We start from the raw sequence: 14,665 nt of genomic DNA, 5'->3' as shown, positions 1-14,665 counted from the left end.
AAATTAACATCCATCCAACTGTCTCTAGTACTACTGTCTCTAGTACTACTGTCTCTAGTACTAATGTAGTTGGGTAAATGGTACTCCATTATCAGAATTGTCTTTGTAAATGTTGAATATGACATTTTCAAGTTACTATTACTTTAGTTTCTAAGACTAAGCTTACATTCTGGTAAATAAATGCAACTACGTGAAATAAGAATTCGAAGCCACGATATTGATTAATTGATTGATTGATTTAAGGTTTTCAGGCATCCTGACTCGAAGCCACGAGAACGGCGCTACTCTCAGAGAGAGAGAGAGAGAGAGAGAGAGAGAGAGAGAGAGAGAGAGAGAGAGAGAGAGAGAGAGAGAGAGAGAGAGAGAGAGAAAGCGTGTTAATTTTTTCAAGCATAAACCACGTAGAGCGGGAAGTTCTGAATATAGGAAATTTCTATCCACTAAATTTTCATTGATTGGTAGGTAATCCGGTCCAAAAATATATATTTTGCAAATATAGACAATAATAATAATAATAATAATAATAATAATAATAATAATAATAATAATAATAATAATAATAATAATAATAATAATAAATCTACAACAGAAAAAAGGAAATAAATGTTATAGGCCCTACTCTGGAATTTTTTTATTTGGATATGAGCCAATGACAAGGAGATTCAGCGCCATTCGATTATATATATATATATATATATATATATATATATATATATATATATATATATATATATATATATATATATAATCTCTTACAGTTTCATCATGCTAAAAAACATGTAAAACTCTGCCCAAATTATCCGGAAATCCCACAACAAACAGGAAAGGAGATAAAAGCTAGTCCTGACAGTCACTCTCTCACTGTCACTGATTTGAAATTAGTTTAGCCACGTCCGTTGGACCGTAAACATCACACTACATCAACTAAGCCTTTCGACATCCTCCAATTTCTTAAAAAAAAAAACTTGGCATTCTCCAATTGTAACGCCAGAGTCAAATAGTATCTATTCAGCTTAAGAAAATGAAAATTTTCAACCTTTCTTTGCTGCTGTCTCTCGTCTCAACGCTTCAGGCGGGCAAGTTGAGAGGTTGCATCGAGACCGACGTTTGCACAGCTATTGTATTCAACCAGCTTATTTTGCAGGAATATAAAAACGGTAAGTTCTCTAGAATCTAAATCTTGCCAATAGCTTGTAATGAAAAGTTTTAAGTGGACTTTACTTTCAGGTTCTTAAGCTCTTCTACGGGTGAAAATATTCACGAAATTGTGAGATTCCTTTAGAATATTTAAAGATTATAAGTATATACTGTATATAAATATATATATAATACTTTTTTTTTCATTTATTTATTTTTTTTCCTTATCAATTGAATTTTTGATAATCTTATATTTCTTTATATCCCGATTTTTTTTCGGGCCAGCCCTGTGAGAGTCAAGCTTGACTCATTGGGCTGGTAAAACTCCTTCTTTTAATAATAATAATAATAATAATAATAATAATAATAATAATAATAATAATAATAATAATAATAATAATAATAATAATAATAATTAGTGTTCTGCTTGTAAAAGGCATGCGTCTGCACGCATATATATATATATATATATATATATATATATATATATATATATATATATATATATATATATATATATATATTAGTGTGTGTGTCAGTGATGTTTCCAAGTTGCTTGAAAAAATATATAGCCAATATTTAGGTTACCGTGATGGCAAGAGTGATGAATTTGAGTTGAAAATATGTCAACCGATACTTATGGTTTTCATTTTGCTTTATATGTTATTCATTTCATATACATGTATAAACGTATGTGCATGTATTTTTGTTTTAGATACTTGATATACATAACGTTTAGGATAAAACCTTTACAGTCGTATGTTAATTAAATTACATTCCTTTGAAGGTTGTCTTAATCATCCATTGTCTTATTTGATGAGAGTTGAACCGAAAAGAAAGTTAAATATGACAAGAAAAAAATCGTAATTTTGTTGCAAATCTGTTTTTAAAATTGGAAAATATTTTTTTTCCCTGTTATTTTCATTGATAGTTCATATCGGAATAGTATCATCCAGTAGAACGCATTTATATATATATATATATATATATATATATATATATATATATATATATATATATATACATATACATAATTACTATAACTATCATCTTTAGGTAAATTATTTCAGTGTTTTACCTATAGATCTGACTCTTCGTAAATAATGAGTTCTTTGTTATCGAAGCCATTTACCTCGATGCTATTAAAATACCATACCACAATAACTCTATTAAATCTTTAGAATGACAAAGAATAAATTCGTCGAGATATTGTTTATAAAACTATAAAATCTATTACAGTAGGTTACTCTTAAGATTATTATTTTTTTTCAGCAATGGGAGAGGTTACCAAAGACTTCAAACTTCAACTGTTGAATGCTGCTGAAGGTGAGTTTTTTACCTTTTAATTTTTCGCTTTGACAGGATATTTAAACGTTCTTATATACATATTCACTAATGCTTGTAAGCAATATTTTACTTTATTACTTTCAAGACAGAGTACTTTCTGGCGAACGAATCTCAGTTAACGAATCTACTCGAGGTTAGTCTCTAAATAGCCTACTAGGCAGGCAGTTAATTCTAATAGCCAAGCCTTCTCCATCATGAGGCTCAATGCTACGCAGTATTTTAGAAGTTTTATTCCAGCTGTTACCAAGTTGTGGAGTGATCTTTCTAATCGGGTAGTTGAATTGGTAGAACTTCAAAAATTCAAAGTTGGAGCAAATGTTTTTATGTTGACCAGGCTGACATGAGTCTTTTTATAGTTTATGACGTATCCGTTTTTGACGTTTTTAATAGTTTATATAGGACATATCTGTTTTGACGTTGTTACTGTTTTTAGAATGATTTATTACCTCCGCCAGGAGGGTATGTTTTCGGTTCGGTTTGTTTGTTTGTTTGTTTCTCTGTTTGTCTGTCTGTCTGTGGACAACGTAGAGGCCACATTTCTACACGGAATCACTTCAAACTTGGCCAAGTAGTTCCCCAATGTGTATGGAAGAACTGATTAAATTTTGGTCAAGGTCACCCCAAGGTCAAGGTCACAGGGGTCACTGGTGTCACTATGACATAAGTGGCCATATCAAGAGACAGAAATAAAGCACTGACTTTTGCATAAGCCAACAGGGAAGTCCTAGTCCAGGCGCAACCCATGGGTGATGTTCAAATTTATAAAGGTCAAAGGTCAAGGTCATATTGGTGCATTATATCAATGTCATATTAAGTATCAGTGGCAAATGAACAAAGATCACTTGAAGGTCAAAAGTCAAGCAGGTCACTTGAAGGTCAAGGTCACGTGAAGGTCAAGGTCACGTGAAGGTCAAGGTCACCTGAAGGTCAAGGTCACGTGAAGGTCAAGTACATTTGAAGATCAAGGTCACTTGAAGCCAAGGTCATGTGAAGGTCAAGGTCACATGAAGGTCAAGGTCACTTGAAGGTCACGTGAAGGTCAAGGTCATGTGAAGGTCGAAGTCACATCAATTCATGATTCTAGGACATATGGCGCTCTAGGTCACCTTGGCGGAGGTATGTCCTCTACGAGGACCATGTCCGCGTTCAGGACTTGCTCACTTGTTGTTATTTTTTCTCATCATTTATTTATTTCCTTATTTCCTTTCCTCACTGGGCTATTTTTCCCTATTGGAGCCCTTGGGCATTTAATATCTTGCTTTTCCAACTAGGGTTGTAGCTTGGCTTATAATAATAATAATAATAATAATAATAATAATAATAATAATAATAATAATCACTTACAATAGCTACGAAATTTGTATGTAGAAGCAAATTGGAAATGGTTGTCACAGGCTTTCGTAGATGCAATTTTGTCATTTTAGTATTGATTTAAACATTGTATAATTAGACCATTCTAAATAATTGATAAAAAAAATACCATATCCTTCCCCTATCTACCAGTAGATAGCAACCTAAGCCGTAGCCTATAACTATAATACCTATATAAATAGGTACTCTACCTATAACAATATTGCCCGACACAATTTTCTTCTGCAGATGTTTCCAGTTGACATACATATTTCAATCTGTTCAAGTGTCTACTATAATTATCTCACTCCGTGAATATCAACTAATTTTAAAGAAAAAACCTAGACCTATACCTATTCATGTTAACACTTGACTGAAGAAACACGCCTAGCCAATTATTATTATTATTATTATTATTAGCTAAGCTACAGCCCTAATTGGAAAAGCAAGATATAATAAGCCCAAAGTCTCTAACAGGGAAAAATAGCCCAATGAGGAAAGGAAACGGGGGAATGAATAAACGATATAAGAAGCAATGAACAATTAAAATAAAAATATTTTAAAATCGTTAACAAAATTAAAAATTCAGTGCATTGCAAGTTGCTTCTCCGAACTGGTAAATACGTTCAATTATAGTGCTAATGGCGTCACAAAATTCTGGGATACTGGGTTAGATTTCGACGTTGAAGCCAATGTCTTGCCCTGAACAATATTAATTATTAACCAATTAACCACGGTGTGCATTGTTTGCAACGGTTCGAGTTCAAGAGGTCTTCCACCTTTGTTGAAAATAACTGGGAGCCTTTGTAGGGTGACGGCCAGATCCCGTAGAAAATGGGAATATTCTGAACTGTGGCCGTCGTTCTAAAAACGATTTTGGCGGGAGAAGCTAGCTTAAAAAACCCACCTAACCTATACTAAAAGCCGTATCCTTACCCAGGGGGGCTTCGCCCTCCCCCCGGACACCCCCCCCCCCCCTTACACAACAGTTTCCTTACCTACGAGTACGATGGGAGAAGCTAACTTAAAAAACCCACCTAACCTATGCTAAAAGCCATGTCCTTACTCAGGGGGGCTGCGCCCCCCCGGAACCCCCCCCCCTTAAACAACATATATAAGATCCGTGGACCATTTCCAAACGTTTTTATTCTATACAAGATAACAGTTGGAGCGATAATAAGCAAATTAGGACGCTTGGCCGTAGTGCTACAAACTACCCAATAACGGGCAATAGATTTTCAACTTAGACTTAACCTAATTCGATCTATAGCCTATACCCTTAGTCAAACACATGAAGGTGTTTAAACAGATTTAGGTCTAGATCCATAGAATTTTCATACATTTGATGTGGTTTGAAAAAAACAAGAAAAAAAAAAACAGGTTGTTGGTTAAATCTACCTGTAAATGAGCCCCAAAATCCTACCCTAACCTACATATTGTCATGCAATAAATGCAAGCCATCCTACACGAAACTCTCTGGCCCTTCCATGTAACGTCTTTAATTTTTATTTAATATCAAATTATTCTGAAATTCGAAACGTTCTCAGATTATTACCTGTAGCTCAGAGTAAACTAAAAATAAACTGGCAATGATACAGACATTATTTACAGCAATCGGGTCAATAATTATTGAATTTCAGTAAACTAAGCAATCACAAAGTACAAGGAGATAAGTTTCATTACAGGATCTAAACTATTCCAATACAAAATACTTACTTACCATGGATGTAACGCGTGACACCTTAATTAGGTTAAGTTGGAAAGCTAAGACGATTTACACAATACGTTGTACTATGTTTAATTCCTAAGCCTTCCACTAAACAGTTCAACACTATCAGTAATATTACAAGATATAAGTCAGCATTAGGATAACACGTGTACCATAAAATTAAATATAACTCAATTGTTCAACTCGCCACCAAGAAATTGTATCACTTTGCGTTTATGTCAACAATGGTCCAGCAACCAAATGTGACGTCAACACCAAGGATTAAAAAGTCGGGTATTTATAGTTGTTATCTTTATCTTTCTCTGACTTCCACCATCTGTATTAAAGGCATTTTCCTTTGACTTGACAATAGTTAAAGAAAAGGAGTGTTGCAGAGTATTAATTCATGATAACTATAGAAGTATGTTGATATAAGTAGCCTAGACTCGCCATTAGCCTACTTGTTATAATTGTCCAATCTTTTTTAATAAGTACTGAACTGAGCGTATTTTTTATCACTAAAGCTTGTTAGTAATATATATATATATATATATATATATATATATATATATATATATATATATATATATATATATATATATATATATGAATATATATATATATATATATATATATATATATATATATATATATATATATATATATATGAATATATATATATATATATATATATATATATATATATATATATATATATATGAATATATATATATATATATATATATATATATATATATATATATATATATATATATATATATATATATATATATATATATATGAATATATATATATATATATATATATATATATATATATATATATATATATGAATATATATATATATATATATATATATATATATATATATATATTCATATATATATATATATATATATATATATATATATATATATATATATATATATATATATATATACACACATATATATATATATATATATATATATATATATATATATATATATATATATATACATACATATATATATATATATATATATATATATATATATATATATATATATATATTTATATATATATAAATATATATATATATATATATATTTATATATATATATATATATATATATATATATATATATATATATATATATATATATATATATATATATATATATATATATATATATATTCGTAGAAAAATAGAACTGGTTTATAAAGACAATTTCTAATACTTTTAGTCTAATTATAATTCATTACCTATTTAATTACCCTGTAGTTAGTTTGTAAGTTAGTTTATTTCAAACAAAAAGTTTTCTAATCATATTTACACATTTCTCCCTTTTCCAGAAATGAGAGAGGCAGTGAAAAACCTCACTGCATTCCATGCTTTGAGCTTATTTGACCCGGAAGGTTAGTTGGTTTGATGTTCGTATTTCTGAAGCGTAATATTTTCAACCTAATTCGTGTTGATGTTTGAGTCTTGAGTAAACATTTTCCATTTTCTGTTTTCTTGAAGTGTTATTCAATTTTATCGTTAAACTTATCTGATAATCTAACTAAGACCCATATGTAAGTTACCACGATTAGTATAATTGAAACTGATTATTTTGGATAATGCTCTCTCTCTCTCTCTCTCTCTCTCTCTCTCTCTCTCTCTCTCTCTCTCTCTCTCTCTCTCTCTCTCTCTCTCTCTCTCTCTCTCTCTCTCTTTCTCTCTCTCCTTGAAATGCAATAAGGTACTGTAAATCACTTTTGCCTTTTAGGCATCAGTTATGGTTCGATCATTCCACGCAAGTATTCCCCAGGTTGTTTGTGATTCGCATAACTCAAAAACTGTTTGACCGAATCTCATGAAATTCTGTAGGATGATTGCCCATGATCCAAGGAAAATTTTAATAGATTTTGGGAGTGATTGGGTCAAAGGTTAAGGTCACGAAAATTTCAAACACGTCTTTTTGCTATATCGTGGTCAATTTTTATTCGTTTTGCGTGAAATTAGTGTCAAAATATGCATAATTCAATTGCCTATCTTGTGATATACAACATGATAGCCTATAGACCAGTGGTGCCCAACCTGGGGGAAATTCCCCCCTGGGGGGAAATTTTAAGCTTCCAGGGGGGAAATAATTACACTACCTACTAACTAAAACAAGCGGAAAATGTCCACATAGTAAGTGCGGTAATTTGTTGTTAGCCATTCAATTGTGATATGATCATATCACTTCTCAAAGACATGATATTCAAGGGGAGAATTGGAATATCATGCCCATTTCTGAGGCAGGCGACTGGGCATGAGGGCTGGGCGGGGCATGAAGGGGGAAATCTGAATGGTTGAACTGGGTGTAGGGTGGAAATAACTGAAAAAAGGTTGGGAATCACTGATATAGACGAAGGTATGTGCTCTACCGAGTGCCCGTTCAAGTTTCCTCTTTATTATTGCCCTAGTGCTCGAGAAATGTCACAGAGAAACGAACAGCGTTAACCTGGACATCACCAGACTGGAGTTGGATCTGAGTACGCCAATGTTGGACGAAGTAAGTTATCAGAAAAACATGGCGTCACTGCGGGGAGAGAAACAGACCCTCCAGGAGGAAGTGAAGTCTCTCGAGGTTGAAATACAAGAGGTCATCGACGTCATATCCGGTCAACAGGGACACATAGATGCCTTATTAGGAAAGATTACCAAGTGAGTTTTTTTTTGTCTTTATTTTCTTTTTTCTATTTTTCGGAGAAGTTAAGTGAGACAGGAATCCTAATTTCTGGGGCTAGCCCAGGACTGAATGGAATCAAGAATATATTTGTAAATGATTGCAGTAAGCCCATGAAGCAGTGGTTCCAGCTTCTTAAAGGGTCGTTTATCTCTCTCTCTCTCTCTCTCTCTCTCTCTCTCTCTCTCTCTCTCTCTCTCTCTCTCTCTCTCTCTCTCTATATATATATATATATATATATATATATATATATATATATATATATATATATATATATATATATATATATATATATCTATATACCAAGGCACTTCCCCCAATTTTGGGGGGTAGCCGACACCAACAATGAAACAAAACAAAAAGGGGACCTCTACTTTCTATGTTCCTTCAGCCTAATCAGGGACTCAACCGAGTTCAGCTGGTACTGCTAGGGTGCCACAGCCCAACCTCCCACATTTCCACCACAGATGAAGCTTCATAATGCTGACTCCCCTACTGCTGCTACCTCCGCGGTCATCTAAGGCACCGGAGGAAGCAGCAGGGCCTACTGGAACTGCGTCACAATCGCTCGCCATTCATTCCTATTTCTAGCACGCTCTCTTGCCTCTCTCACATCTATCCTCCTATCACCCAGAGCTTTCTTCACACCATCCATCCACCCAAACCTTGGCCTTCCTCTTGTACTTCTCCCATCAACTCTTGCATTCATCACCTTCTTTAGCAGACAGCCATTTTCCATTCTCTCAACATGGCCAAACCACCTCAACACATTCATATCCACTCTAGCCGCTAACTCATTTCTTACACCCGTTCTCTCCCTCACCACTTCGTTCCTAACCCTATCTACTCGAGATACACCAGCCATACTCCTTAGACACTTCATCTCAAACACATTCAATTTCTGTCTCTCCATCACTTTCATTCCCCACGACTCCGATCCATACATCACAGTTGGTACAATCACTTTCTCATATAGAACTCTCTTTACATTCATGCCCAACCCTCTATTTTTTACTACTCCCTTAACTGCCCCCAACACTTTGCAACCTTCATTCACTCTCTGACGTATATCTGCTTCCACTCCACCATTTGCTGCAACAATAGACCCCAAGTACTTAAACTGATCCACCTCCTCAAGTGACTCTCCATTCAACATGACATTCAACCTTGCACCACCTTCCCTTCTCGTACATCTCATAACCTTACTCTTACCCACATTAACTCTCAACTTCCTTCTCTCACACACCCTTCCAAATTCTGTCACTAGTCGGTCAAGCTTCTCTTCTGTGTCTGCTACCAGTACAGTATCATCCGCAAACAACAACTGATTTACCTCCCATTCATGGTCATTCTCGCCTACCAGTTTTAATCCTCGTCCAAGCACTCGAGCATTCACCTCTCTCACCACTCCATCAACATACAAGTTAAACAACCACGGCGACATCACACATCCCTGTCTCAGCCCCACTCTCACCGGAAACCAATCACTCACTTCATTTCCTATTCTAACACATGCTTTACTACCTTTGTATAAACTTTTCACTGCTTGCAACAACCTTCCACCAACTCCATATAACCTCATCACATTCCACATTGCTTCCCTATCAACTCTATCATATGCTTTCTCCAGATCCATAAACGCAACATACACCTCCTTACCTTTGGCTAAATATTTCTCGCATATCTGCCTAACTGTAAAAATCTGATTCATACAACCCCTACCTCTTCTAAAACCACCCTGTACTTCCAAGATTGCATTCTCTGTTTTATCCTTAATCCTATTAATCAATACTCTACCATACACTTTTCCAACTACACTCAACAAACTAATACCTCTTGAATTACAACACTCATGCACATCTCCCTTACCCTTATATAGAGGTACAATACATGCACAAACCCAATCTACTGGTACCATTGACAACACAAAACACATATTAAACAATCTCACCAACCATTCAAGTACAGTCACACCCCCTTCCTTCAACATCTCAGCTTTCACACCGTCCATACCAGATGCTTTTCCAACTCTCGTTTCATCTAGTGCTCTCCTCACTTCATCTATTGTTATCTCTCTCTCATTCTCATCTCCCATCACTGGCACCTCAACACCTGGAACAGCAATTATATCTGCCTCCCTATTATCCTCAACATTCAGCAAACTTTCAAAATATTCCGCCCACCTTTTCCTTGCCTCCTCTCCTTTTAACAACCTTCCATTTCCATCTTTCACTGTCTCTTCAATTCTTGCGCCAGCCTTCCTTACTCTCTTCACTTCTTTCCAAAACTTCTTCTTATTCTCTTCATATGACTGACCCAATCCCTGACCCCACCTCAGGTCAGCTGCCCTCTTTGCCTCACGTACCTTGCGCTTTACTTCCACCTTTTTCTCTCTATATTTTTCATACTTCTCTATACTATTACTCTGCAGCCATTCTTCAAAAGCCCTCTTTTTCTCTTCCACTTTCACCTTCACTCCTTCATTCCACCATTCACTGCCCTTCCTCATGCTGCCTCCAACAACCTTCTTGCCACATACATCACTTGCAATCCCAACAAAATTTTCTTTTACTAACTTCCACTCCTCCTCTAAATTACCAGTTTCTCTTACTCTCACCTCATCATATGCCATTTTCAACCTTTCCTGATATTTACTTTTTACCCCGGGTTTTATTAGCTCTTCAATCCTCACTGCCTCCCTTTTACATCCACCTACTCTATTCCCCCACTCTTTTGCTACAACTAATTTTCCTTCCACCAAAAAATGATCAGACATACCGTTTGCCATACCCCTAAACACGTGCACGTCTTTCAATCTTCCAAACATTCTTTTAGTTATATATATATATATATATATATATATATATATATATATATATATATATATATATATATATATATTATAAGCTAAGCTAAGCTACAACCCTAGTTGGAAAAGCAAGATGCTATAAGCCTAAGGGCTCCAACAGGGAAAATTAGCCCAGAGAGGAAAGGAAACAAGGAAATAAACAAACTGCGAGAGAAGTAATAAACAATCAAAACAGAATATCTTAAGGACAGTAACACCATTAAATTAGACCTTTCATATATAAACTATTAAAACTTAAAAAAAAAAAAAAGAAAAAAAAACAGGGAGAGAGAGATAAGGTAGAAAAGTATGCTCGAGTGTAGGCTACCCTTCAAGGAAGAGAACTCTAAGCATTTCATTTCATACATGATCTAAACAGGAAAAAATAGCCAAAATAACCATATTAATAACAACAACAAATTGATTTGAATAACCCCGTGACTGGATAACCCTCGAGGATATGCACTCGGTCTAGTAGATAACGGAAAAGGTCACTCGGTATCCGCTTGAGTGCATCTTTCAAAATACTGTCATGCACTCCTCTTTTTCAGTATGTGGATGTAATAATTCATTGTCCTTTCTTTTCTTTTTCTATGGCAATTACTGTTACAGCTGTTAATATAAATGCTGATAATGATGTAAACGATTTTTTTCAGTGGATCTATCTATCTTTTTTCTTGCTTTCTTTTTCTTCTTCTTCTTCTTCTTCTTCTTCTTATTATTATTATTATTATTATTATTATTATAATATTAATAATAATAATATTGATAATAATAATTATTATTATTATCAATATTATTATTATTATTATTATCATTATTATTATTATTATTATTATTATTATTATTATTATTGTTGTTGTTGTTGTTGTTGCAACAGATGTTCTATGGTAGCAGTAACAATGATAATATCATGTGTTTAATTCAACCTTAATTTTAGAGTTATAATGCTTTTATTTCAGACAAACCTTTTTTTTTTCCACTATACCAAGTTCATAAAATCAAAAGAACAATATATTACATGATAAATATCCATCTACTCTTGATATAAATTTAAATGACGTACAAAGTAAACAACTATTCTGTCTAAAAAAAAAAAATAAATAAAAAAAAAAAAAATAAAAAAAAATTCCCTTCTAGACTGCTTCTACCATCACAATAAAACGCGATTATATTTTCCTTCAGAATAAATGGAAATATATCTTCCAGGGAAGCTCCACTTAGTTAAATAAAAAGCCAAAGTTCCATAAGTCCAAGATATAATTTACATTACCATAAATGCATATTTACTTATTTATTTTGAGACATATTTGGACCTTCTCTTAAAGTTCTAAAAGAAATTCGGGGACATAAGTATTATTATTATTATTATTATTATTATTATTATTATTATTATTATTATTATTATTATTATTATTATTATTATTATTACTTGCTAAACTACAACCCTAGTTGGAAAAGTAGGATGGTATATGCCCAAGGGCTCTAACAGGGAACGTTAGTCCAGTGAGGAAAGGAAATACATAAACTAAGAGAGAAGTAATGAACAATTAAAATATTTTAAGAACAGTACCATTAAAATAAACCTTATTTGTTAGTTCCATAATTCCTGACGATTTTTTCGCTACTTTCTTTCGTTCAGATTTGGGACGAAACTGCCGGAGAATATAGCCAAAGGGCTAGTGCCAGTAGAGAGCATTTGTAGCGCATCTGCGTCCACATAGTAGCGAGGAGGAGCCAGGAGCACATCGACTTAGTAACAAGTGGGAACTACTTTCACGTCGACCTATTATAGTAGCGAGGAGGTGTCACTACTGCGTCTACCTTGTAGCAAGTAGGAGTCACTACCTCGTAGACTTAGAAGGAAGTAGGAGTCACTACTTCGTAGACTTAGAAGGAAGTAGGAGTCACTACTTCGTAGATTTAGAAGGAAGTAGGAGCCACTGTTGCAGTCGATAAAGTAGCATGGAGGAGACACTTTGCAGATCTTCAAGGACCTGAAACTCAAAAAACCCGATTCTTTACTTGTCAAATGATCATTAACTTCCTGCATGTTATTATATCAACTATTCTTTATAGGTTCAACCTGTAAATTATGCCATGTTGGCTTTGATTGCTGTTCTGTTTATTCATAGTTAACATAATTAATTAGTTTAAGATACCCCAAAAGATAAATTATTTTTAAGCTTGGAAGATAGGTTGTATTGTGAAACTTTGATGAAACTTTTTTTTTTTATGAAAATATATATGTAAGCAAATGTATATTTCTGTCTAATGATTAATATGATTGATATTATTGGTGTCAAGCCACATTTTAAAGTTCAGTTCGTATTTTCTTATTTCGTTAAAATATCCTCTTCCACAACGGCACAGATAATATATATATATATATATATATATATATATATATATATATATATATATATATATATATATATATATATATATTATATATATATACATATATATATATATATATATATATATATATATATATATATATATGCATATATATATATATATATATATATATATATATATATATATATACATATATATATATATACATACAGTATATATATATATATATATATATATATATATATATATATATATATATATATATATATATGTGTGTGTGTGTGTGTGTGTGTGTGTGTGTGTGTGTGTGTGTGTGTGTAATTGGGTAATACACAGTAAGACGCTTGATAACAATATTATTTGTCCACTTATCTATGTAATTATAAGTTCATTCGTACGAAACTTTTTGGGCCGGAAGTCTTACCCCATCATCAGCTGCAAATATTTTTTTTTTTATCAATAAGCAATAAAAAATAATCACACAAAACCTCAAATTGAACATTCTTTAAAAACTTCAAGTAATGAAACAGAAGTTGAAAGTAAATTCCAAACAATACCAGAAATTCAACAAAACACATAACAATGATATATGTTAAAGCAAATAAGTTTTAATACAAACTGCAGACTATTCTGCAATCAATTTCTGAAGGTGTAATCAAAACAGAAAATACGATCCTGTTTTTCCAAGCAATTGTTGTCAGTACCACTAAACTCACTTGACCATGATCTCATTTTGTTATTTGCTACATTATATTACGATGTGTTAGGGATGGATTGTGGGGAGGGAATGAATGCTTGGGAGGAACCTAATAGGGGGATAAGATCGAGAGGGTGGCAGAGAATTAGAACGCGAGATAAGGTGAAGGATGATATGAAGAGAAGAGGTTAGGTGGACGAGGATGCCTTTGATAGAAGGCATTGGAGAGAGCACATCAGGCAACCGACCCCTTAATGTAGGGATAACAGTGGGGAAGAAGGAGAATGAGAAGGCGAGATAAGGGGAAGGATGATATGAAGAGAAGGGGTTTGGTGGACGAGGATGCCTTTGATAGAAGGCATTGGAAAGGGCGCATCAGGCAAGCGACCCCTTAATGTTGGGATAACGGTGGGGAAGAAGAAGAATTAGAACACGAGATAAGGTGAAGGATGATATGGAGAGAAGAGGTTTGGTGGAAGAGGATATCTTTAATCAAAGGC

The 14,665-nt window shown here is 33.6% G+C and overlaps 1 protein-coding gene across 1 annotated transcript; it reads left to right on the top strand.

Annotated features, from left to right (window-relative positions):
- The first annotated feature begins 875 nt into the window (after positions 1-875).
- LOC137641955 (uncharacterized) lies at positions 876-13,431 on the top strand. Its single transcript, XM_068374524.1, has 5 exons — positions 876-1,157; positions 2,410-2,463; positions 6,899-6,961; positions 7,997-8,237; positions 12,750-13,431. The coding sequence occupies exons 1-5, from the start codon at positions 1,022-1,024 to the stop codon at positions 12,829-12,831; spliced, it is 576 nt and encodes a 191-aa protein (XP_068230625.1). The 5' UTR covers positions 876-1,021; the 3' UTR covers positions 12,832-13,431.
- Positions 13,432-14,665: the final 1,234 nt, after the last annotated feature.

Source organism: Palaemon carinicauda, chromosome 6 (genome assembly GCF_036898095.1).
Source record: "Palaemon carinicauda isolate YSFRI2023 chromosome 6, ASM3689809v2, whole genome shotgun sequence".
NCBI classification, from domain to species: Eukaryota; Metazoa; Arthropoda; class Malacostraca; order Decapoda; family Palaemonidae; genus Palaemon; species Palaemon carinicauda.
This window is presented reverse-complemented; position numbering and strand designations above follow the sequence as displayed.

Excerpts from the sequence above, each read along its gene's own strand:
- LOC137641955 (XM_068374524.1), top strand. The coding sequence starts at position 1,022 with ATGAAAATTTTCAACCTTTCTTTGCTGCTGTCTCTCGTCTCAACGCTT. Across the intron at positions 2,464-6,898 it reads ACTGTTGAATGCTGCTGAAG|AAATGAGAGAGGCAGTGAAA; the intron begins GTGAGTTTTTTA and ends TCCCTTTTCCAG. Across the intron at positions 8,238-12,749 it reads TTATTAGGAAAGATTACCAA|ATTTGGGACGAAACTGCCGG; the intron begins GTGAGTTTTTTT and ends TCTTTCGTTCAG.